At 37.8% G+C, this 23,013-nt stretch overlaps 1 protein-coding gene across 5 annotated transcripts in view; it reads right to left on the bottom strand.

Annotated features, from left to right (window-relative positions):
• Positions 1 to 23,013, bottom strand: part of FSHR (follicle stimulating hormone receptor) — a 120,774-nt gene that overhangs the window by 32,964 nt on the left and 64,797 nt on the right. For 4 of the 5 annotated variants that reach the window (XM_048936832.1, XM_048936834.1, XM_048936831.1 and 1 more), the window contains one exon: positions 14,627 to 14,698. In XM_048936832.1, coding sequence (XP_048792789.1) covers positions 14,627 to 14,679 — 53 coding nt within the window. In that variant the 5' untranslated portion in view covers positions 14,680 to 14,698. Of the gene's footprint in view, positions 1 to 3,018; positions 3,093 to 14,626; positions 14,699 to 23,013 lie in introns of those variants that run through there. The other variant, XM_048936835.1, reaches the window with a different exon arrangement.

Here is a 23,013-nt window from a genome sequence, read left to right as displayed (position 1 = left end):
AGACCGACTTCTGCCTGACCTCAAACTCATTTTGAGTGAATATCAATAGATATGAATAGTTCAGATGGTCCTGGACTTTCGCTTCCAGGACCCTAAGTCAACTGACAGCCTTTTCAAAGAGACCATCTTGAAGATGTTCCCAGACACTTTAAAAGAGTTCTGAAGTGTTTAATATAAGTGCATACACACAGCAAAGAGATGCCTCTGGAGGGCTGTTCATTACTAATTCCAGTGCATTACAGAAAGGGGAATTCACAATAGTAAGTGCCTCACATATGTACAAATAAACTTAGATAGGAGGGGAAAATTGTCAAAAAAAAAACCACCAAAAAACCACAAAACACTATTACTCCTCAGCTAAAAATATTCCCAAGCCTTATGAGAGGACTCTGAATACCCACCAGAGCACGCCATGCAGTACATCACACTCACTTCAATGAAAGTAAATCCTCCTGACTTGATCCATCATGAGAAAGATATTTGCATTGTCTAATGTGAAATTCAATTATGAATACAGACGTTATCTTCCAGCTGCTAACATCAGCTGCTACATCATTCAAATGCCTTCCTGAAGGGATTTAGTTGTCCCTTAGTCACTGTTACACAATCCCTGCAAAATATCTTTTTTTCCAGCACAGAGATTTCCTTTTGTCTCCTTTTCTGTTTGCATTCGTTAGATCCTTTCATAAAAAACTACTTACTATTCTTATGCTTTCTTTCTAAGGGAGGCCTTGACAAGCTCTTATTCCTGAGCTTTATCTCCAGACTCAGCCAGGACCCCACTGCATAAATATGTACTTGATTGGAGCACTCAGATACAACCTACTTGGGAAAGGGATCTTCTGTGCCTCCGAAGTTAAAACAAAACTTCTCTTTGTAACAGAATGCAACAGCAAACACAAACACCAGCAAGCAGCTACTGAGGTAAAAGCTTTACAGAGCTTGAGTGCAGCAAGAGTATCTTACCTGATTGTGGCAATGTTCCATAAAAGTAGAAAAAAATCATCATTAAACCTAAATCTGCAGGTTCTCTACTGAAAAACGTAGAGATGAAACAATATACAAAGACTGGAATTACATTCAATCCCTAAGCAAAGAGGAACCTGATTCAATACATCTGAAGTCTTATGTGCCAAATAACTGATCAGATCTGTATCATGGACCCTCTTTTCCTGGGAAAATTATATGATTCCATTTGGATTTCCCTAACATAAATAACCCTACACTTGCAAACACAAAAAGTCTGTACACAGGTAAGAAAGACTTAACAGTAGAAAGAGAATATGTAATAGAATGTCGTGGTGAAAATCTGGTATATTAATATATGCCAGTACAGAATATTCCAATAAAAGCAATACAAATAACAGACCCTCAGCCACATGATGGTGTTTACTGTTATCAATGAGCAGAAGTCTTTCTGCTAACCCCATTTACAAGGAAGTTGCTCACAAACCATCTGAAGGATTTCTGCCGTAACTATGCTGTATCCAAGCTTGTAGAAACTCTAAACAAACAAAATGGCTTCCTTGAACCACCTGCTGCTATGGGGCTTTGATGAGAAGTTCCTCAGGCTGGACTCAGCCCTCAGCCCTTGAGAAGCCTTTACTACTGGTTCCTCCAGAGAAGTCTGCATAGGAATAAGGTGCAACCATTGGGAATCTAAAAGCATGCTTGGTGCTCTGAAGTGACCTGTTTTTCGTCTCCTTGGGAAACCTTCTCTACACACTATCATGGGTTATTTTCAGCTGCAGGCATAGAAAGAAGTTGGTGATAGAGATGATGCAGAAAACCTTATCTAAACCCAGATCTTCCTTCATCATCAAGGGAAAAGTAAGGTTTCCACCCACCTCGCCACACAGCTCAAAGTAGGAGACAATAAGAATACAGAAATGATGCTGTCCTTAAACACTGTCATCTCTCTTTTGTTGTACTGCACTGCAGTATATACTTATGCCATTTTTCTTTCTGTCTTCCTGTACTGATGTAAGCAAACAGGAACTGACCACGTTTCCACAACTCACAAACCCCACATAACCATTCTTGTTTCTAGCAAAGCATTTTGAAAAAAAGATTATGGGGCATGAAGAAAAACCAACACCTGTAGAATTCCCAGACCTCAAGAATTACTATTTGGAGAAGTCACGTTGATGAAATACACTTAAATTAAGAAAAAAAAAAAACAAAAGAAACTAAAATTCTTGATTTCTGATTGCTATCATTGCTTTAGTTGAGACTGAAGGAGGTTTAACACTCCAAGCAGAAGGTGTGGAAGCCCATTAACTTTAATATATTGAACTTGTATTTACATTAGCACTCATCATTTCAGAAAAATGTACAGATTTTTTTTTCTCTACTTATCTTTACATAAATGTTGTCTCTAGAAACCATACAGCTCAATCCACAAAGGGGCACGGAAATACATACACTCAAAAGCAACCCTGCGAGAGCAATTTAATTTTCAAATTTAAATGAATGCTTTGTGCATGTTAAGTAGCAAATTAAAAACTACAAGGTAAGCTCTATATTGTTTCTTGCATCACTCTAAAAAGAAAATGCATATTTTGAATCTAGAGTATCTTATTTCTATAGGAAAATGAGAAAACAAATATAGCACCTGTAAGGGAACATTACCATGTTTACCTCTGAAAGATCCTCTCTCCTGAAGTTAAAAGACCTGTCAGTGGAGGTTGATCAGGAAAGTTAAACTTGGTGCTTGACCCGACTGGTTAGCACGGTGCCAAAGGAGAGGGTGAAGGACCCTCATCACACAGGGAAGAGAGCCCTTGATTTTCCTTTGGTTCACATTTAGTTAATAACAAAGTGGAAAGATGTTATTTCACATTTGTGAAATCCTCCATCTATTCATAAAAAAGCCACAGCACAGCCAAAGCAATCCAACCTTCCCACAGTACCCCACAGTGGAGCTCAGTCACCCACAGAGACCAGCTCTGTCTCAGAGCCGTTTCAAAGTACGGCCAAAAGAGGCTTCTGATTTAAAGCCAGCTGCAGCAGTCATACCTTAGAGTGAATCATCATCTCCTGAGGTTACAGGCTGAGATCACCATCTCATGGTATGCAAGACACCAACTTACCTATGTGAAAATAAACCATTCATCACACATATGCAGACTGGATATGAAAAAATGACCTCAAAATCTAGGGGTTTGAGTCCTGTTATCCTCTGCCCCTGAGCCATCCTCCTGTCACAGGAAGCTTGTGACATATTTTGTGTGGGAGGAAGGTTTGGGGGTGGGGACGAACAACCCCAACTCAATTTTGTCCTAAAATTATGAGTAACTTAGAAAATAGACAAATGAAAGAACAAAATGGTTGCAAAAGAGGAAAGTATAGTAGCAAGGAAAAAAAACGGTCTCGTTGCATACTGCATCTTCATTTGAATTGCAGAATTAATCTGAATGAATTATATTTTTTAATTTGTTTAACTATGATAATAGTCATCATGCACTGGTGGGTTTAGCAGTATTTTCTCTTTATACGTATGACTCAAGAATTACCATAGCAACTTGCTTCCCAATTAGCCTTCAGTTAGTAACAATCAATACAATTAGACAAGGTCAGTGCTGGGGAAAGCTCTGTAGATTTTTAAAAAGACTACTAAGAGTCACTAATGGCTAGAATAGAATGAGTGGGATCCTGGACAATCTTCTCCAAAGAATGATTGCTATTGTTCACACTTCAGTGAACAAAAGGATTCATAACTAAGGCTACTCCTGCCATTTACCTGACTACAGAAAGCTTTTAACCCATCAACAGGTTCACAGATTTTGAATAACAGAAGCATCCCTAGATCTGCAGACAAAAAGATGCCTTGTGATCACATTGCTGGGAATGATGTCGACTTCACACTGTCACAAAGCAAGAATAAATACGTTGGATATTTTTGTCAGTGTCCCTACATCTGAAATCAACAATCTTGTGAAGGAAGGCTACATGAAACCTGTAATAAAGTGAGGCTCAACAGTTCGTGGGAATGGTATTTAAACAAGTGTTGGGATCCCATTAGGAAGTTCTCCTTCTAGTGACCTGAGTGACTGCCAATCTCTGACACAATTTTCCCCTTATTTTTACAGTCTGTTAACACGTTATTGCTTACCCTGAAAGCACTGTGCCTGGCAGCACAGTTGGACGACAACATGTGTGCTATTCAGAGGTACTCTGGGCCCAGGGAGCGCAAAACAGGCTCTTTGACAATGACAGATGAAGGCTCATGAAAAGCCACTCCACTTGTTCACACTTTTAAATCTGCTACTCTAAGAAGCACAGGGAAAAAAAAAAAAAAATCTTATTTTTAAATAAATGAGTGTCATCAGCTATGCTGAGGCACGAGGCTGGCTGTGACAGATGGACCGTGATCTATTTACTTGCCTCTTTATACAAACGTGTTGCCACTTAGCTCTGCCCTATGTTCTTCTTCTGGAGGTAACTTCTCTGCAGCTCAGCCCTGCACAGAGGTCTGGGCTCAGGGAGGGGAAGAGCAAAGGCTGCCTGTACACTGAAATCATTATGGCAAGGAAGTCTGGATAGTGCTGTGCGACAACACTTCAAGTGAGCTTTGAGACAATCTGTCTCAACCTTCCTCTGTACAGAATGTCCCCAGGAAGAAAAAAAAGCTTTTAAGTTCAAAAAAGACAGGTTTGATTAAAATATAAACTAGGACTATTAATGTTAAGCCAGAAAAACCTCAAAGGAAATTGCTTAGGTGGAAGAGAATGGAAAAAGAGTTCATACACCTCTCTCTCCTTACATCCAACACCTTTGGAGAAGGTTTAGTGTTCCTCAGTGACTTATTCCAAGTGGCAGCAAGCCCTGCCCAGACCTCCCTGAAATTGCATTCATTACCTCAGGGGTTGCTCCTCAGTGCAGTCCCTGAGTGGCACATTTCCATACCTGACTGCAAAACTTCTGCTACTTATAGTAGCTCAAAGCTGCTCTGCATCGAACATGCTCATTAGGCTGCAAAGGAAATGTCCTATCCCACTGCCTCTAAGGAGCTCTTCTGCTGTCACTTTTCCTAAGGAGCATCATGTAATAGGGAACAGAAGTAGTAAATAATAAAACAAATCCATTTCACCATATCATGCTCCTCCCTTCCCACAGTGTGGTGGGAATAAAGTTTAAGAATCCAGCACAAGAAGTCTTAAAAGTACAGAAAACAAAAAGAAAAAGCATGTAATCATGAAATCTCATTCAAAATAAATTATAAGACTGACAAAAGGATTAGATATGTTCTAATGAGCACCTTCATGTCATAATTACACTACGAAGGATAAACATTTCCAGATAAAGATGTCATTTTGAATAGACAAATAAGACACAACTAAATAATGTTCCTGAATAACAAAGAACCAGTTTATTTTAGCCCACAACTGAAATTCTGCATTACTCCTTTTAGTGGATGAAACTCACAGCACACAGGTAACGCACAGAAACCATTCAAGGAATTTGTGCTGAGCATCAGCACTGGGCAGCTCTTCACTGTTATGTATTACATGCATTTCTCCTCCTCAGAATAGGATGAACAAAATATTTCTTTTCTCCATCTGGAGAATCTATTCCATAATTGTTCCAGAAACATTCTCTCTAGTGTCCTTCAGCAATTGGCACTGGTAGTTTGCAGGGACAGGGTTCTGAACTAAGAAAGTCAACAGCATGTCATTATCCCCAGATCCTAATCCTCTGTTGTCTGCATATATTTATTCATGTGCAGTTTACTCACAAATGATATACACAAATGGTATGTGTTATTTTCTTAAAGAAAATCAAGCACATACGTGGAGATCTTCATCAAAAACATCTTTCTGCTCAAGAAATCCAAACAAATACTTACAGTATTTTGCAAGCAAATTGTTCTTGGCTTGGTCACAAAGCAAACAATATATCTCTGGATTTACACCTTGGATGAACAGAGGCTAGCAGCATCTTTTATAGAAAAATCAAAATGCAGCTCACTAATAATGATGAAATGCTCAACTTCCTCTCCACTGAGCAAAACACCCATCAAACTAATGATTAAATCCAAATCAATCTTTTTGGCATTATAAAAATAAAGGCTGTGCAATATAATGTTGTCAGACAATCAACATCTCCTGCTTAGAAAATAAATGTCTTGACTTCATCTCAGTTTGTTTTCCTGAGGTTTCTATCAGCATTTGTATAGCAATAGGAAGCAATTCTCCATTGCAACATGCCAATTCCACCAGCATTATTTCTAAAATAGAAGGAAAAGCTAGATAAAATCAACAGGAGACTGTTTTTCTGAAGTCCACCTGAAACTGAATTACCATTTCTGAACTGGTGCCAGCCTTCCTCTCTGTGACAAAAAACGTTTAACAATAACATTAAGTAAGAATAAGTACTGAAAAAAATCCCAGTTAGAGTATGCCAGGAACAAGGTCACACCTTTTGCACTTGCACAATGTTGTAGTTAGAAACACACTGAAATAAGATTAATAGAACAAATAATTAAAAAAAAAATCCTTTTTATGATGAAGAAACTCCAAAACTTTTTCATAAAAATACTTTTTTTCCTTTTCCTTTTTTTTTCCCCAACAGCAGGAATTTTTCAAGTAAATCCAGAAACTGAATATACCTAGAAGTACACAGCACTTCTATGCCTCTTGAGATATACCTTAACCCAAATTGCCACCCACACAGCACTGTGGTGCTTCAGGAACCACAAGCCCTCACACCATGATGCATTTTGCATAGCAAAATCACACATTGTGTGAATTATTTCTTGCAATTTTTTTGGTTTGTCATTTAACAGTTTTAATTGAAATCCAGTGCTCCAGATATAGCAGTAGAATTGGCAGGAGCAATCATTCCTGATCACCTTCCCCACACAATCCAGACTGAACAGACCACTCCAACATCCTCTGTCAAACATCTTCATCCAACATCCTGGCCTACCTACCCCATTCTTCCTCAGGTGGAAAGCATCCACGAATGTGTTCATTTTAGTGAATATTTTCTTTGATCCCTATTCTTTCAATAATTCTTACCATTTCCATGTGGTGGGTTTTTGGACCGCTAGACTTACAACTTTTATTTAGAACTATACATTAGAATCCTTAAAACTCATTTTGAGTGAATGTGGTTAATTCAGAACCCATAATTAAAGATATGAAAAAGCAATTGTTCTTCTCCGTGTGCTTTTGTCTTAGACTTGTAGAATTCTAGAATGAACTAGTTTCATCTAGAAATGACCTTCAAGATCATCAAGTCCAAGCATCAACCCAACTTGCAGAGACCCATCACTAAATCACGCCCCTTAGTGTCATGTCCATACATGTTTTAACTACCTCCAGGGACAGACACTGCACCATTTCCCTGGGCAGCCCATTCCACTGCTCGACCACACAGTCTTTGTGAAGAAATTTTTCCTAACATCTTACCTGAGCCTCTACTGGCACAACCTGAGACCATTTTTTCTCTTCCCATCATTCACCTGGCTGCTGTACTGAGCCCATAGGAGCACCAGTTGTGACTGGCCGCCAGCTAGATTTTATGAATTCAGGTAATGTGAACTTGTCACACTGGGCATTAAAAAGAGGCATTAAAATATTTGGCATGCATTCAGGAAAATGGATTTCCATTTTTTTTTTTTTTTTTACTGTAACTGTCTCTTTGTCTAGACAACCACAAAGCAGGAAAGAGAAATGATATCCAAGATGATTCTTCTGTTCAAGTTTCAGTTTCTAATGCTGGCTTTGTATTAACGCTGTTAACAAATAAAGATTATGCTAACAATTCTCACAAATTTTGTTCTTGCTCAAGTGAAGAAAGTAATGACAAAATGTATCTTTCTTTTTTCTTTTCTAAATATGTTCTATCAAAGAAAGCAAGTATCAAGATACCAAACTATACAGAAGGAGTTATGGAATACTGGTTTTTGCACTCTAACATGTTTCCATTAAAGTATGCAAATATTATTATTATTTCCTGGGACTTTTTAAATAGGAAAGTTAGAAAATGCTGATATGGACATAATGAATTGATTTTACAATTCTTATCTTCTTCTTTCAAGTGCTTTTATTTTGTCATTTTTTTTCCCCACCAAAGTATTAGTAAAACTTTTTGATCAAGCTACACATTTACTGAAGTATTACAAAGCTGTAATTAAAATCTTTGCTCTTTGACATCAGAAGTGACTTACTGACAAGAATATTAAGCACCTACTTCATTTGTTTTGTAACTGTGCAAGAGATGACAACAATAACAGCAAATGTAAGACCTCTTCCACAGATAAGCTTTGGCAGAGGAAATTAGAATGCCAGGTGAGGATGCAGCAGAACATTTATAAATTACATTACAGAACACTAGCCTTGGCTCATTACATTGTATTTAGAACACAAAGCACAGCTTCTACTTTCAGAAAATAAATTTAATTAAGCACATACCAGACCTCATATGCTTTTTGTACCAAACTAAAACTTGCTATCCATGGTTGATATTTGCAATGGTTAGAAAGGGGTCATTTGTAGTAATAGCATTCAATCTACAAGGAAATGTGCCTAAGTCACTCAGTGCCATGCTGAGAAACAGCTGCAAAACTCAGTGCTTTGCCCAGCTTCTCCACTGATGACATGTTACTGGTGCCTTGGGAGAAGCTCGCATGGCTGCTCCCCATCAAATCCCATTTATGGGAACCCATTTCAAAGGGCAGAGCACAGCAATGGGCAAATGAAGACTGACACCTTGGATGCTGTTGGGCTAAGGAATGCATACAGTGCAAGATTAGCTCCTTTACATGGTTTTGCTGCTGAACCAGTGATCTGAAGTGCAAGCAACCCTTCCAGTACAGACAAGAGATGCTGATCACCATTAAATGCAGACAGTCAACTGTGACAGGAGCATCTGAAACTTATGAGTCCATCTGCTGGAACCTGGAGAATTCCTGTGATTGCTCACAGCCCTCATACCAGTGTGTGGTGGCTGGGCAGCCCTGTAGTTGCTACTAGTTTACGCAGGGTTAAACCTTGGAGATGAAAGGCAAAGTCCTTTACTATAGCAGTGGTCCCAATGGAAGAGTTATTCTTTGGAATGTCAGCCTGAACTTTCAATTTCTTTGCTTCTGCTGGTTACTGGTCTTAAGGTTTTCGAACAGTAGTCCCCTATTCCCTCAAAGAAAATACATATTTAGACTCATTTAAATGCATTCAATAGCATACTTATTTTTGTGCCCTGCCTTTAAGGTGCATACTGTTACACATAATTTCCTATAATATAAATTAGAATACAATATCCATTAAGTTGCACCTTGAGATTTTACCCTGGAGTATTTGTCATCAAAGTATGATCCTTACCTGATTTGGTACTTATTTTGATACATAGAAAGCGCTGCATCTCTCTTTCACCTTAGGGATGTAAATAAATATCTTTGTAAACATGCATTACTTAATTTGAACATCACAGTAGCTCCTGCAAAGCCATATTTTGCTTCTAGAAAAAAATTAGTAGGGTTTTCCAATAGGAAAACTTTCCAAAAGGAAAGGAATTCCTACCTAGAGACAAGTTCCAATTGTCTTGGTTACACTGAATCTGTTTTCTCAAAAGAGCTTTAATGGTCATATTTAATCACAGCCCCTTGCATACTGAACGAGGCAGAACATGATACATTATGCAAAAACACCTGGAGAAATTGGAACATGCCAGCCAGCCTTCTTTTGAGCAGAAGACTGCTTATCCTTAGGTGATTGTGCAGTTTCTGCCTTCCCCTCTCCTCTTTTCCTTCCTTTTGGGCTGTATGCCACTGAATGCTACAGAATCACATTTGGGCTGATTGAAACTGATTTCAGGAGCAGAGGGAGTGACAGCCATCCCTTAGACGGCTGCTCACCCTGGCAGTTTTGATGGATACTGCTGAAGAAGGTCAGGATTGTTTACCCACTGAGTTGTCAGGTGGTTCAAATTTGCTAAAAAAGACTTACAGTCGGTGATGCTTTCTACTACTATGTCAGTCTCCCAATGAGACTTTTAAAATCAAGCCAAGAACTTTGTTCCTTCCCCACTCATGGGAAGCAAGTTACACCTTGATTTTGTAACCTTAACATGTGTTTCAAAATATTTTCCTGAATGGTCTTCACTGTTTTCAAATACCTCACTTTGGATTAGATGAAACATTCATGTTAACTCATTTTGAATAAAAAAGTGTGGCTTGTCTTTGAGCTTATGAGGCAAAACAGAAAGATTTTAGCATTGTACATCAGGTTGGTTGTCAAATACCATATGTCATATGCTGGTGCCAATGTATCTAAGTCAAAGCAGACCAGTAGAATCTGTTTGAACAATCACAAGCTCAGCAATCCCAACAAAAAAATGCAATAGTTTGAATGACCTGAGAGATGAGATAAAGATGTGATCCAAAGCTTTTTTCTCTGCAGAATCATGAAGATACTATAGATAGCTAGTGCTTATATTCCTGCTATCTTCCACGGATAGAAGATTTCAGTTTGCAGGACTGTCGACTCCAGCAGATTCCCTCAGCCCTTAAAGTTTGCATGTTCTAGGATTTTCAGAGCTCATAAAGGATCAGTCTCATCCAGCTTTGTTGAACACAGTATGGTTTGTGTTCTTAAAATTTGCCTTTGCCCAAAACTGTAGATTTTGGGAGCAAATCATGAAATAAAGCATTATTTTTTAACTCAAACTTTTCAAAAGAAGAAATATCTGTCAGTGAATTTTCAAGGGAACTGTGCTTCAGGATAAAAAAGTGAAGACTATTTGGCTTACACAGGGTGAGGCAATACTGTTGCTTCACTACAATATCACTGTTCAGAGAAACATCATTCCACAGCACATCTTTCCTTAATGACACAGGTCAGGAGCATGACCAAAGTCCTAAGCCAGACTTCTTTTGTCCTCCAAAAATCATTATATGGGTATTTCAAAAGCCAAGGGAGATCAGCATCCTCAGTCTACTTCTATCATCCAGAAGCTGAATTTGAAGCTGAAATTGCTGTCTAGCTTCCTTGGTTAAGTTAAACTAGCCACTCATCTTGGGATTTGAAATAAAATTCCTGTTTGTTTTTTTCCAAGTGGGACTGAAGCATTCACCTCTCCCTAGAGCAGTAATATATCCCAATCTCCCTATCGTTAGTTCAGCTACTGAGGATCAGACCAAACTTCCTATAAATATGATGTACTGTCAACCATTGTTAGACCACCACTCAAGAATTTACTTTGCTACACCACAGAACTGGGAGGAAACTTAGCAAGATAAAAAGAGAGATTTCAATATTGCTTTAGGCTTTATTTCCAAATTAAGTAGTTTTAGTGTGGGTTGAAGATGACATAGGAGCTGGAGAGCATGTTGAATTGATTTTGCCAGGTATGTGCCTGCATGGTGCTGCCTTTTAATTTAGTAACTGGAGAATTAATCTGTTCTGGTAGTGCAAACAAGTTAGTTAAGCAGGAGTCAAGAAGAGCTGCCGTGTTCTGGTTGGCTAAAACTTCCTAGGAACAAACTAAATATCAATATAACAAGAATGACTAATCTGCTTCCCTTCCTGCTAAATTAATGTGAAGCCAGAGCTATGCATAAGTTGCACAGCTTGGTAGCACAGAGCTGGTTAAGATGCTCCCCAGATCTGTGAGTCTCTGAAATACTTTTCAGTACAAAAAATTCAGTGTTACACCATTACAAAGAGAGATCTCAAAGGATTACAACCTTTCAATATGTTTTGTAACTTGGAACATTTTATTTAACAAATATCTTTTTCCCTAGAACATGCTTGGGGAAAAACTTTGTCTTGTAAGACATAGCCGGAGAGTTGGAACTAGATGATCTTAAAGGTCGCTTCCAATCCAAACCATTCTATGATTCTGTGATTGCACAGGGTCATGTTTTTTTCAGTAACTGAAGGAATCCAAGTGGGCAAGAAGAAGAATAGAAGCCTGTAGTGCTTCAAATAGGCTTTCATTCTTTCAAAAATCACGAAACAGTAAAAATATCCAGGTGATAATTTTCTTCATTTTCCAATCACCATCACCATCTCCAAACACAATGTCTGTGTTTGGCAACAGATGAAAACAAGGATTTTGATTTGTGATTAGAATGGAGGGAGGGAAGATCATGTGCTCCATGCTGACACTTCAAGATCCTGCTCATTTTTTTTTCTATAAGGAGTTACGGTCACTAGTGTCCATACTGGAGATCCCTTGGACAGTGCAAATGGAAAGAAAACAAGCTATTCCCTGGGTACCATGAAACAAGTCTGATTGGAAGTATCCGACCAGAACTATTCAACATTCTGGGAAAAAATACGTTTGTTCAAAGCTCTCAGTTGCTTGAGTGTATAGGATGAAACTGAAGTGCATATAGAAAGTAGAAACACTGAAAAAACATTGAATTATTTTTGTCTGAAAACCTACCATTATTGGTCACTATATTCAAAAGCCTTCATTCACTTTGGATGTAAACTCAATCCAGTTAAGATTATTATAGAGGATTAATTTCTGATTTAACTTGTGCTCAACCAGCTCATCTCCAATGAATGATTACAAAGAAGACTGCTCCCTGCAATTTGTGAGTCCACCTCATTCTCTGAAACACTGTTGGAAATCACTTAGAAAAGATAACTGATGGAAACAGTACAGACTTTTTTATTTCTCTCTTTCTTTCTTTTAACTTATTTTTATGTATTTATTTATTTTGAATTGCTCTGAATCAGTAACACACTCAGGAGATACTGTGACTCTCTTCATTTTTAGTCTACTTAGTTCTACGTGAACACAAGCATATACTACATTGAGGTATTTCATTTGTATACATCAGGCTATCTACATTTTACCACATGGAGATATCACACCATTATTAGCTCTTTTCCTTAGATAAACTGAAGTTTGCTCTAATCTTCCTTTTTGTGCATGATCTTGCAAGAGAAATGAGGCTTTCACACAAAAGCTCTGTTTTTATGTGTAAATATCTCATTTGATTACACACTTTATTTGGTCTCTACGTTATCATGAATATTTCTGATCAATTATTTATGGATTAGGTTTAGGATTTGTGAGCTTTTTCAAATTTCATCTGTTTGCCACACCATTTGCAAATACTGCATTCTTTGTTGATGTTGATTGGTCTCATTTACATATTTATCACACTTCTACTTTCAAGGGTATTTTTCAATAGAATGTCCCCATTTCTTCTCCATGTTCTAATAGTACACAGATTACACAGATACACTTTCAAACTGAGCTCATTTCCATTACCAATTATTTTGGTTAACAATAAATCGTCACTTAGAGACATCCTATTCAGTGTGATGGTTAATTTCATAGATATCTGGCATATGGTTTCTGAGTAATTAAAGACAATGGGAGCAATCTATAATGCACTTTTGCAGCCCACTTCACAGTCTAGGGAGCTGAATGTTTTTTCCATAAGGACTGCATTTAAAGGAATCCAGCATGACTGGGGAGAAAGAAGTTCCAAAGTAACTGGTGACACAGCACTGATCTTTCTCCCAACTGGTGATTCCTGAACACAGAAAATAAGGTCTTTATTTTCAACAAAGACCTCTTGAAATCCTCTAGCATCTTCACTTCTTATGCCTTCTAGTGTGCTCACCTTCCTCTATATTCTTAAACAGGAGCATGAGATGATAAAAGGAGAAGACAATGCAGAAAAATGCAGGCAGTTTTGCTCTTATAAAAACAGAACTGAAAATGGCACTGACCTTGAAGTGCATTTCCTCATTGCTACTTAGGCCCTTCTTGGACAAACAGTATATTTGCAACCCTCACCAGTGAAGGTACAAACACTGAATGAATTTCTAAACAATATGTGATTTACATATATATGCATTAATTTAGAAAAGCACAACATGCCCCAGAGTAGTTCATATTTTACAGTGAATTTTATCTTTTCTGGTGCTAGCATCAGTTAACCTGTAGACTTTTGGTGGCTGTTGAGTCACAGCCTGAACCACTGATTGATCACCTGGGGAAAGGACCAGGTCAATCCTGGGAGCACAGGTGAAGGGGTGCAGCCTGGCTGCATCTCTGGTTGGAGATCCCTTCCTTGTGGAATTTCTATTGCAAGCCTAGATCTTCAAAGACAGGTGAGTGCTTTTCCTTTTTCTATTGCAACATCCTATTGCACTAGTCCCTTTGCTGTTACAACATATGATCAAGCCTTGTCTTGGAGGGCTGCAACACAGCAGACTAATGGGTACCTGATACATCTGTTCATTGAAGGCACTCATAATTATAACTCCAGGCTTATTAGTAAAATTCACAGAAATTAGACGCTTGCTCTCTGTATGTTCTAGGAATTTCAGAATTATCCTGTGCAAGAAGCTTCTCACATACTCCCAGCCATTGACTGCAACTCTCTGTATGCAACTACAATGACACTCCCTACCCAACCACTCCTTTCACCAGGGACAGCCCAGCTACTTGATATAAAAATGTATTTGTGACAACAATGCTTTGGAACATAATCTGAAAAATGGAAAATTTGTTTTTTAAATAGAAAGATGAAATGAGATGGAGCTCAGAGACAGGGGTTACTCATGGGCAGTAAAAGGAGGAGTTGCAATTAGAAATTGCTGTTTTTGAAGTAAAACGGTTGTTGATGGATAAATATTGACAAAATACATACATTTTCTCTAGGTCACGAAGTCCTGTGAAAGCTCCCTTTGGAATGACTCTCATCTTGGTGAGGATGAATCTTCTGAAAATAGAGAAAATGGAGTGATTATTCACTGTTCACACAGGACTGTGTGGCAGCCTTGCCAATACACCTTTAGCCCTCATACCAGGAGAGTTTCCAGCCTGAAGGCTTCACAGCCAAAATAACAGCTATAATGTTTGCAGGATTCCAGATGCCTGCCTGGACCAAAATTACAGCGCTGTGTTGGGTTGCCTCTGGTGCTGCTGGGGAAAGATTATCCATCAGTGAGTAGCAAGTTCCCTGCTGGCTTCAGTAAGAAATAAACACCTGGTCACTGCAGCTTTGCTGCACACGTGGAGGGAACTGTGTCTTTTTCATCTCATCCTCTCTTTTGAGAGATGCTCAAGCACAGGATGAAGCAATCCTGTAGAGTTTGGATTGGGATGAGTTGCTTAACTCAAGGCAGTAAGGTGCTACATGCGTGTTCATGCAAGATAAGCCTTAACCCGCTGCACAGATAATTTAAGGAGTCAGCTTGTATCTCCCATCAGTGCCACTTTAATACTCCTTACTGCTTCTCAGTCTCTTTTCTAATTAGTTCATAATATGCCGTAAAATTGGAACTTTGGAATACACAATTCGACTACATAGGGACCAAGATAATACTTTAATCATTTTTTAAAGTTCACAGAAGATCCTTTATGAAGAATAAAAGTTTGAAATATCAGATAAACCTTGTTGTTAACCTGAACTCATCTTTTATCGCAGTAAACAGAGGACTACAAAACATTAAACAAAACAAAACAAAAACAAAACCACCAACAACAAAAAGAACAGTCCAGTATCTACTACACCTTAAAGAAATTGGAACTCAGGCTGGTACTGCCTGCTGTGTAGTCCTGCACATTTTAACACAATACTTAAAAACTAGAGACATTATTCCTTATTGTTCACACAAACTACTTATAGAATCCTTATTTATTTTTTATTTCAGCTGATGAGTTTAGAATTTTCACATGAGAGCATCACATTTTAATCCAAACTTATGGAAAAAGTACATCATATTCTCATAAGAGTACCATTATGATAGGTTTCTATTTTTTAAATTCTAGATCTTCAGTAAAATCTATCTCCTCATTTAGATGATCAAATTTCAAGTCAGCATTTACTTATACACGACAAAGTCAGTGCACAACTCATTTAGTTCTAGAGATGTCAGTGGGATTACAGCAGCAGTGAGTTTTGCCCCATCCTATTTTAAGCATTGAAATGGGTGGCAATCTCAGTCCTGAAAGATAAAAATTTGGTATTCCATTCTTCTTGCACTATTATTAATGTAAGTTAGACAGTGCTGCTGTATACTGTCACACAAATATTACAGCATTGAGATCATTATGCAAATGCCTGAAGGATTAAAGGGCTTCCACAAAAGGCCTAATCTGGATCAAGCAATTTGTAAAGCCCTACTAAAAGCACAGTCAGTATAATTCATGCAAAGCTATGTCTGTACCTTCAGAGTTCAGATATTGGATCTGTGCAGACCGCTCAGCAGGCTTAGTGCTGCAGAGCTGAACCATCAGGCAACTGTTTAACTTTGATCTACTTTGAAACCTTTCCTAACCTCTCCTTTGTAGAGACATGACTAATTTTGGCACTATAGAAAGTGGGCTCCATCTGAAAAGCCACTTATGTATTTTTATGGCAATACTCTGAAATGAATCCTCTCTGTAGATCATCAATAGATTTGCAATTCTTTAATTAAACACTGGCCTATACCATTCTTTACCCCACAAAGAATTTACAGCCTGATCCTGACACTACTTAAAGAAGGGAGCTTCATTCATAGATGACATTACCTACATAAGTAATGCTACAAGTACATAGAAGAATCAAACCTTGGGCTTCTTTGCTGAATAGTCTCCAATCCTGTGCTAATAAGGAGCCAGAATTTAGGAGCTACATGCCTAGTGCCCTGGAGCAGTTAAGGTAGAACTGAAGTTTAATAGCTGAAGTTTCACATTCCACTTCATTAAATTAAGGTTAATTGTTTTTAAACATCCCCAAGTAGGCTAATAAAGCCAGCTTTAATGTTATAACTAATATTGAACATTAGAATCAGTTACTTGTTGAATTATCAACTGTGCAATGAATAGGAGTCCATTACAACTATTGGAATGCTGTATTACAATAAATCTCACCAATTAGGCTCCAAGAATCTATCTGCACTCTACTTGAGATACTAGCTATTCGGTAACAAATTTTTTCTGGGGCACGTGGAGAAAAGAATTGAAAAGCATTTTCTTAGTTTTGTGACTGCAATTGTTTTAAGGCCAAAGAAACAAATACAGTCCATCTTTGTTCAAGTATGTTTCATGCCAAACAAAAAAGCTGTCCTTTAAAAACATGTACTTAATGGAGAAATGCACTGTTTGGTCCTAACAAATAATGCTAGGACTTAGGTACCCAAACAGAAACCACAGAAAACCATAAACATTCAGCACATGGTGCAGAATTAAAAACCCACAGCCAGGCACTTGGCACAGGACAAGAGGAAAGTTAGACTAAGGATTATGTGATCCAAAGATCTGTAACTTATGCAGGCAGTTACATGGATGTACATCTCATCTCCAACACACCCAGGTCTTCCATACCCTCAAAATAAATAAAAAAACAAACAAAAACAACAACAAAAAAAACCCCAACAAAACAACAAAAATCCAGAGAGCTCTTCTCACAGCATCTTTACTGGGATGGAAGAAGGCTTCGTGCTCCCTTGATGCTACTCCAGCAGCAGAAGGACAGACACAGGGAATGGAATCCCAGCATCAAGTCTCTCCCTCACACCAAATGGTGCTCAGCAGCCAGGAACCTCTCTCTGTGCCCTACTGCAGGTGAAGCATTGTACAGCCAAGGCTATGAACTCCTTATGCCACCAAGGAAAACAAGACAGAGCTTAACCCTAGCATTCTTTTAGAGACATATACAGTTAGATTTGATTTCTCTTGGACAGATTAAAAAAATATAAATATATATATATATGTATACACATAAATACAAGTTCAAAGTTCATGGATGTTAGTGTTATCGTTATTTATGCTACAGTTCATTCCAGAAGCCCTTGCAAGGTCTCCAGCATTGGGGCCATCAAAAGCTTTACACATAATGAGAAAACAAGCAAAGGAAACATGGTTACCTTTCATCTTATCTGGCTGGAAATAGAAGAACTGTATAATAACTGTACTGTATATAATGATTTTATAGTATTATAATGATATAATACCACTAAAAATGTTTATTGGCTATATACAGCAGTACAAACTAGATTTTAATCTGGCCCGTTTCTCCTGTGGAACCTTTGATGTCCAGAGAGGATTTAAGCCTCAGTTTAAATACTTTTATTGAAGGTCATTCTTTGGGACTTTATCAATAAAAAGTTAGTTGTCACTGACATGCAAAGCCAGATATACACTCCATATATATATATATATATATATATATATATATATATATATATATATGCAAGTTACTGCATACATATGCACTTAAATATATTGTATTACATAATATTTAACTGTTTTTTTCCACTTCAGTATTCTGATTGAGAATGATTGTTGTCTGTTGTGTGGTAGGATATTTTTACACCTGGAGAGAGAATTAATCTCATGTAAGACCAGGTGATATTTCTCTGTGCTGAACATGCCCAATTCCTACAGGTTTTCCTATGTCCCACCTCTAATGTCTACACATCTAAATGCCTTTTATCACTTTTAGTTAATCTCATGAAAGGCTACAAATAAATTTTTCGATTACAAAAATACTGAAATACTGTTGCCAGTTAAGGCTAGGCCTGTCAGAATTATAGTAGAGCTATCACCTACTTTTTTATTTACTTACACACAGACATCTAAGCCTGGTTATTTAAGAGGGCAAGGCCTCAGTTGATATGAAGCCACTGACACAGATGACTTGCACATTATATCACAATGAAGGGCATACAACCCAAATATATGTTGTTTCTATATTGTTGTGTCTAGTTCAAAAGAAATCTCATAGTGCCAAGTTTATCTCAAAGTATGTAGAAGATGATGCAAGAAACAGAAATTAGCAGGTAAAATGATCCTGAATAACTAACATTTTCAGCTACAAAGAGATGTATGAAACTTTTCCCTAAAATAGAGTCTTCAGCAGCTGAAGTAGTTCAGACAGACAGAATGTAAGAATGAAGTGGAAAAGAATTTTCAAGAAAAATTAATATTCTTCCACCTAGCCCTCTGTGACCACAGTGAAAGAAAGTAGATCAACATCACCACAAAGAGACGGAAGATTGGATATAATTATTCAAGCATCTGGTGCCTAAGGTATGGGTAACTAAAAAGACTTGGTAAATAAGATTAGAAAAGTGGATAAATAAAGGTCATTTCTGCAAATTGTCTCTAAAAACAGAGGTGCATAGAAAATGTGCAAAGTGGGTGCAGTGAGAAAATCAACATAAATATGCTGTGCTTGTGAGGTTAGTCACTTATGTGTGAAACACTGTATTTTCCATATTCATCAAATGAGTTCTCAGACCCTGGTGCCACAAGTTTTTCCTTAAGCAATTAGAAAGAGACTTCTTGGCAGAAGTCTCTACCAGAATTTGCTCCCATTGTGCTCGTGCACCCTCTTCCCAGCTCCCTTCTCTGGAAAATGCCCCCCATCACCAGCTATAACCTTGCCCAACAAACAACCGCAATTATTGAAAATTAGACTTGGAAAAAAACTCATTAATTTCTGCTTCATTAAACATGGCTGAGTACAGTTCTTACAAAACATTCTAAAACTCATTTCTCTTATCTACACAGCTAATCAGAAAATGTGTGTCTTGTGGAATTACCTCCCATGTAAATTGCAAATTCATGATGTTAAAATGAACTACATCAAGAAGACAGTGTAAGCTTGAGATCATAAGGACCAAAGGAAAACAAAACAAAAAAGCCTAAAATATTCCATGACCATAATGCTAAATCACCAAATTGAGTTCCAAATAAATAAATGCAACAGGATGTTCAAAGCCATTTGACTTCAGTATCCAAGCCAACATACTGGTGCTATCACCATCTAATCTTCTGCAGTACCATGTGTTTTATCAGACCGAAAGATTTACAACAAGATTTTATTTGGTCTTTTTGTAATTTTTTTGGTTGTTTCTTTGTTACTGCATCTTGCTTTGGAGATTTGCTGGAGGTCCCAGCAGACGAATCTGCCTTAAATCAGGAGAAGACAAAATGAAATGATGCTATGACCTACTTAGCATGCTCTTGACAAAATACAAGAATCAACAAAACTCTGCCCTGTGTTTATTTGTGGTTTTGCTTGACGAGACAATGCAACAGTGAAGGATTATTTTGCTTTTCATGCTGTAATTGGAAAAAAAAATAGACATTGCAGACTGTGTCTTAGATGGTGTAAACCAACCTGGCTGTATCAGCTTGGCACTAATTTTTCTCCTTATTCTCACTGGATTCAATCATGAAATTCCTTTGAGCTTAAATGTGATTTGGTTTAAAGTTGTGAAGAACATCTCTAAGTCCACAGCTCACTGAAATTACTTCTCTTTGACCAGGGCATGGGTCTAATAAACATCTCCACAAGGAAGGGGAATGTGCAGACATATACAAACAACAGCATTTTTTCTAGAAATAGTCATAAAATACACACGTATTTTAATATTTTGAACTACATGAATGGTTCATCAACAGAAAAAAAAAAAAAGCTAATGTAAAAGGTCAAATCCTTCTTTGTTTATAGCAAAAAACATGACTTGATTTTGGACTAGAAATTCACACGCTAAGCTAAATAATCCTAGCAGAAGTCAGTGAGTAGCTGACTGCCTCCCATCAGTTCTTAAGAAGAGCTCAATGGCTATCTCTAGGCCTTGTGTTTAGCTTCTTGTTTTTCTTAGAAAATTTATTTTATGGCAGCTGTTTCTTGCTTTGTGACATGGTGTCTAGGTGACCCAACCCAAGGCAGGCAGAAGCCTCTGACCATGCAGAAGTGCTATTCTCAGCATGCTCACAAAGCTCAGACAGGCTTCAGACCCTATGGATCTCAAAGCAGGAGTTCGAGTCTTCATCTACAAGCAAGTGCACAACGGGCCAAAGTCTCGAGTTCCTTTCCCAAAGTGCAATCAAACTTAAACATTTCAAATTTTAACCTTTTTAAAAATTGTTTTCATGGATCAGCATGAAAATCAGCTGTGTTAAGTAGAAGACCTCTGAAATCTAAAAATCATTTTGCAGCTGCTTTTGGACACAGCTATGGTTTCCCCCTCCTATCAGCAGACATAGAGGAGTAAATACATAAATCAGATCCAAAACCATCATGAAACAGGCTTCAAAAATCATCAACCCCAATACACAAAAACTGCTTTCATTTCTTTTCTGGTTTTAAAGTCTTTATATCACATTCATATGATGTTTTAAAGCTATTTTCAACTGCCAACAGGTGTTCATCCAAAGGAAAATTAAAAGCAAGCAGAATATTTTTCAGTAACGGCTATTCATACAATTTATTTACAGACTTGTTTCAAAGGAGAGTACTGGATGACACAGACAGACATGCCTGACTACTGAAGGAAAAGCATTACAATTTGCAATTAATTTTCCAATTTACAATTCATTTATTTTACAATTTTTACAATTTAAAATTCATTTTTCCATCTGAGACATTATCTGTACATTTAAAGAGTCTAAGCAGCCCTACTTTACACACAGTTAAATTGATTTATGAAAGAGAGACCTTAATCCCTTGCTAATGTGCACAATCTGGCTGAAAGCATCTAATCATTGCATTCACCTACTGTGATCTGCCCATTGCTCTTTAACCAATTCTAATGCTTGTGAAAGGAGAAATTATCTAGACTGTGCAGCCTCTTAATGGACATGGGGTAAGAAGAGCAGGTGAATGAGAGTATTTCAAAGAAAAATCAGGCATTATATACTTTATGGAAAAGACAGGAAAAAAAAAAGTACTTCCTCAATGAGACCTCAGTGACCACATAGTCAATGGACAAGATAAAGGTCTTAGAATCATAGAATGGCCTGGGTTGAAAAGGACCACAATGATGTGGTTTCAACCCCCTGCTATGTGCAGGGTCACCAACCAGCAGACCAGGCTGCCCAGAGCCACATCCAGCCTGGCCTTGAATGCCTCCAGGGATGGGGCATCCACAGCCTCCTTGGCAACCTGCTCCAGTGCATCACCACTCTCTGTGTGAAAACCTTCCTCCTAATATCTAACCTAAACTTGTCCTCAGTTTAAATCATTCCCCCTTGTCCTATCACTATCCACTCTCATAAAATGTCATTGCGTCTCCTGGTGATACGCTCCCTTCAAATACTGGAACGCCTAGTTAATATTTTTTTAAAGGAGACATCAGGTCCTGACAAAAAGTTAAGTCAATTCAGAACTTGAAGAGAAATGCGTACAGGAAGTTCTTACAAGTATCTTGGCACCTTTCCCCTTAATTCTCAAGAAAACTGATCACATCTGCCTTTGCTGTACAAATACAAACCAAAAGATATTTCCTTAGACCACAAAGGAAATTTGTCAGAGGGTCAAGGGCTTGAAGCCAGAGCTCCTGAGTTTCAGCATCATAATCAAAAACTCATCCTTCTTTCTTTTTTCTTTTTTTGTCTTCCTAACTCCACCAAAATGGAAGAAATTGAAGCCATCTTTTTACGGCTGTTTCTACAGATAGCAATAAGTAAACTGATGAAACATTAAAATTTTACAAGAAGCTATTAGGGTGAAACTCACAAAGCGTAAGGCATTATAGCTGCATGCAAGCTTGTGTACTTTCTAAAGATAGCAGAGTCACACTATTCTTACGTTTAAATGAAAAATGCACAATAAATCTGGGGGAGAGCATGATGCCCTTTCAGGTACGCAACTCAGGAATCATTCCAGGCCTAACAGTAATGTAAGCAGCCACCTCTGAGAAAGAAAATATTTTCATTTATGCACTATTAAACAGTGAAATGTACAGACAAAGTAAATACAATTAGAACTGTGATGATACGGTTATTAGTAATGACTTTCTACTCTGAAGGTCTGACTTTAAAAGGCAACACGTGCAGCTGCATATGAAAAATCACTCTTTAATCTTTACTAATGATGTCCCTTAAAACCAATTCCCTTTTCTATTTTGAATTAGAAGTACAATGAATAGAAGTTACGGCATTTCCATTCAAAATGGTGATAGCATTGAATATTTGCTAGGCAAAATAATTCCACCTGACTACAAAAAGCTGAAGGAAGGCGTTTTAGGATCCTACAGCTGATGCTCCATTGGCATTCCATCGTGAGGCACCCATCATACCATAACAGAAACAAGG

The sequence above is a fragment of the Lagopus muta genome, chromosome 2 (genome assembly GCF_023343835.1).
Source record: "Lagopus muta isolate bLagMut1 chromosome 2, bLagMut1 primary, whole genome shotgun sequence".
NCBI classification, from domain to species: Eukaryota; Metazoa; Chordata; class Aves; order Galliformes; family Phasianidae; genus Lagopus; species Lagopus muta.
This window is presented reverse-complemented; position numbering and strand designations above follow the sequence as displayed.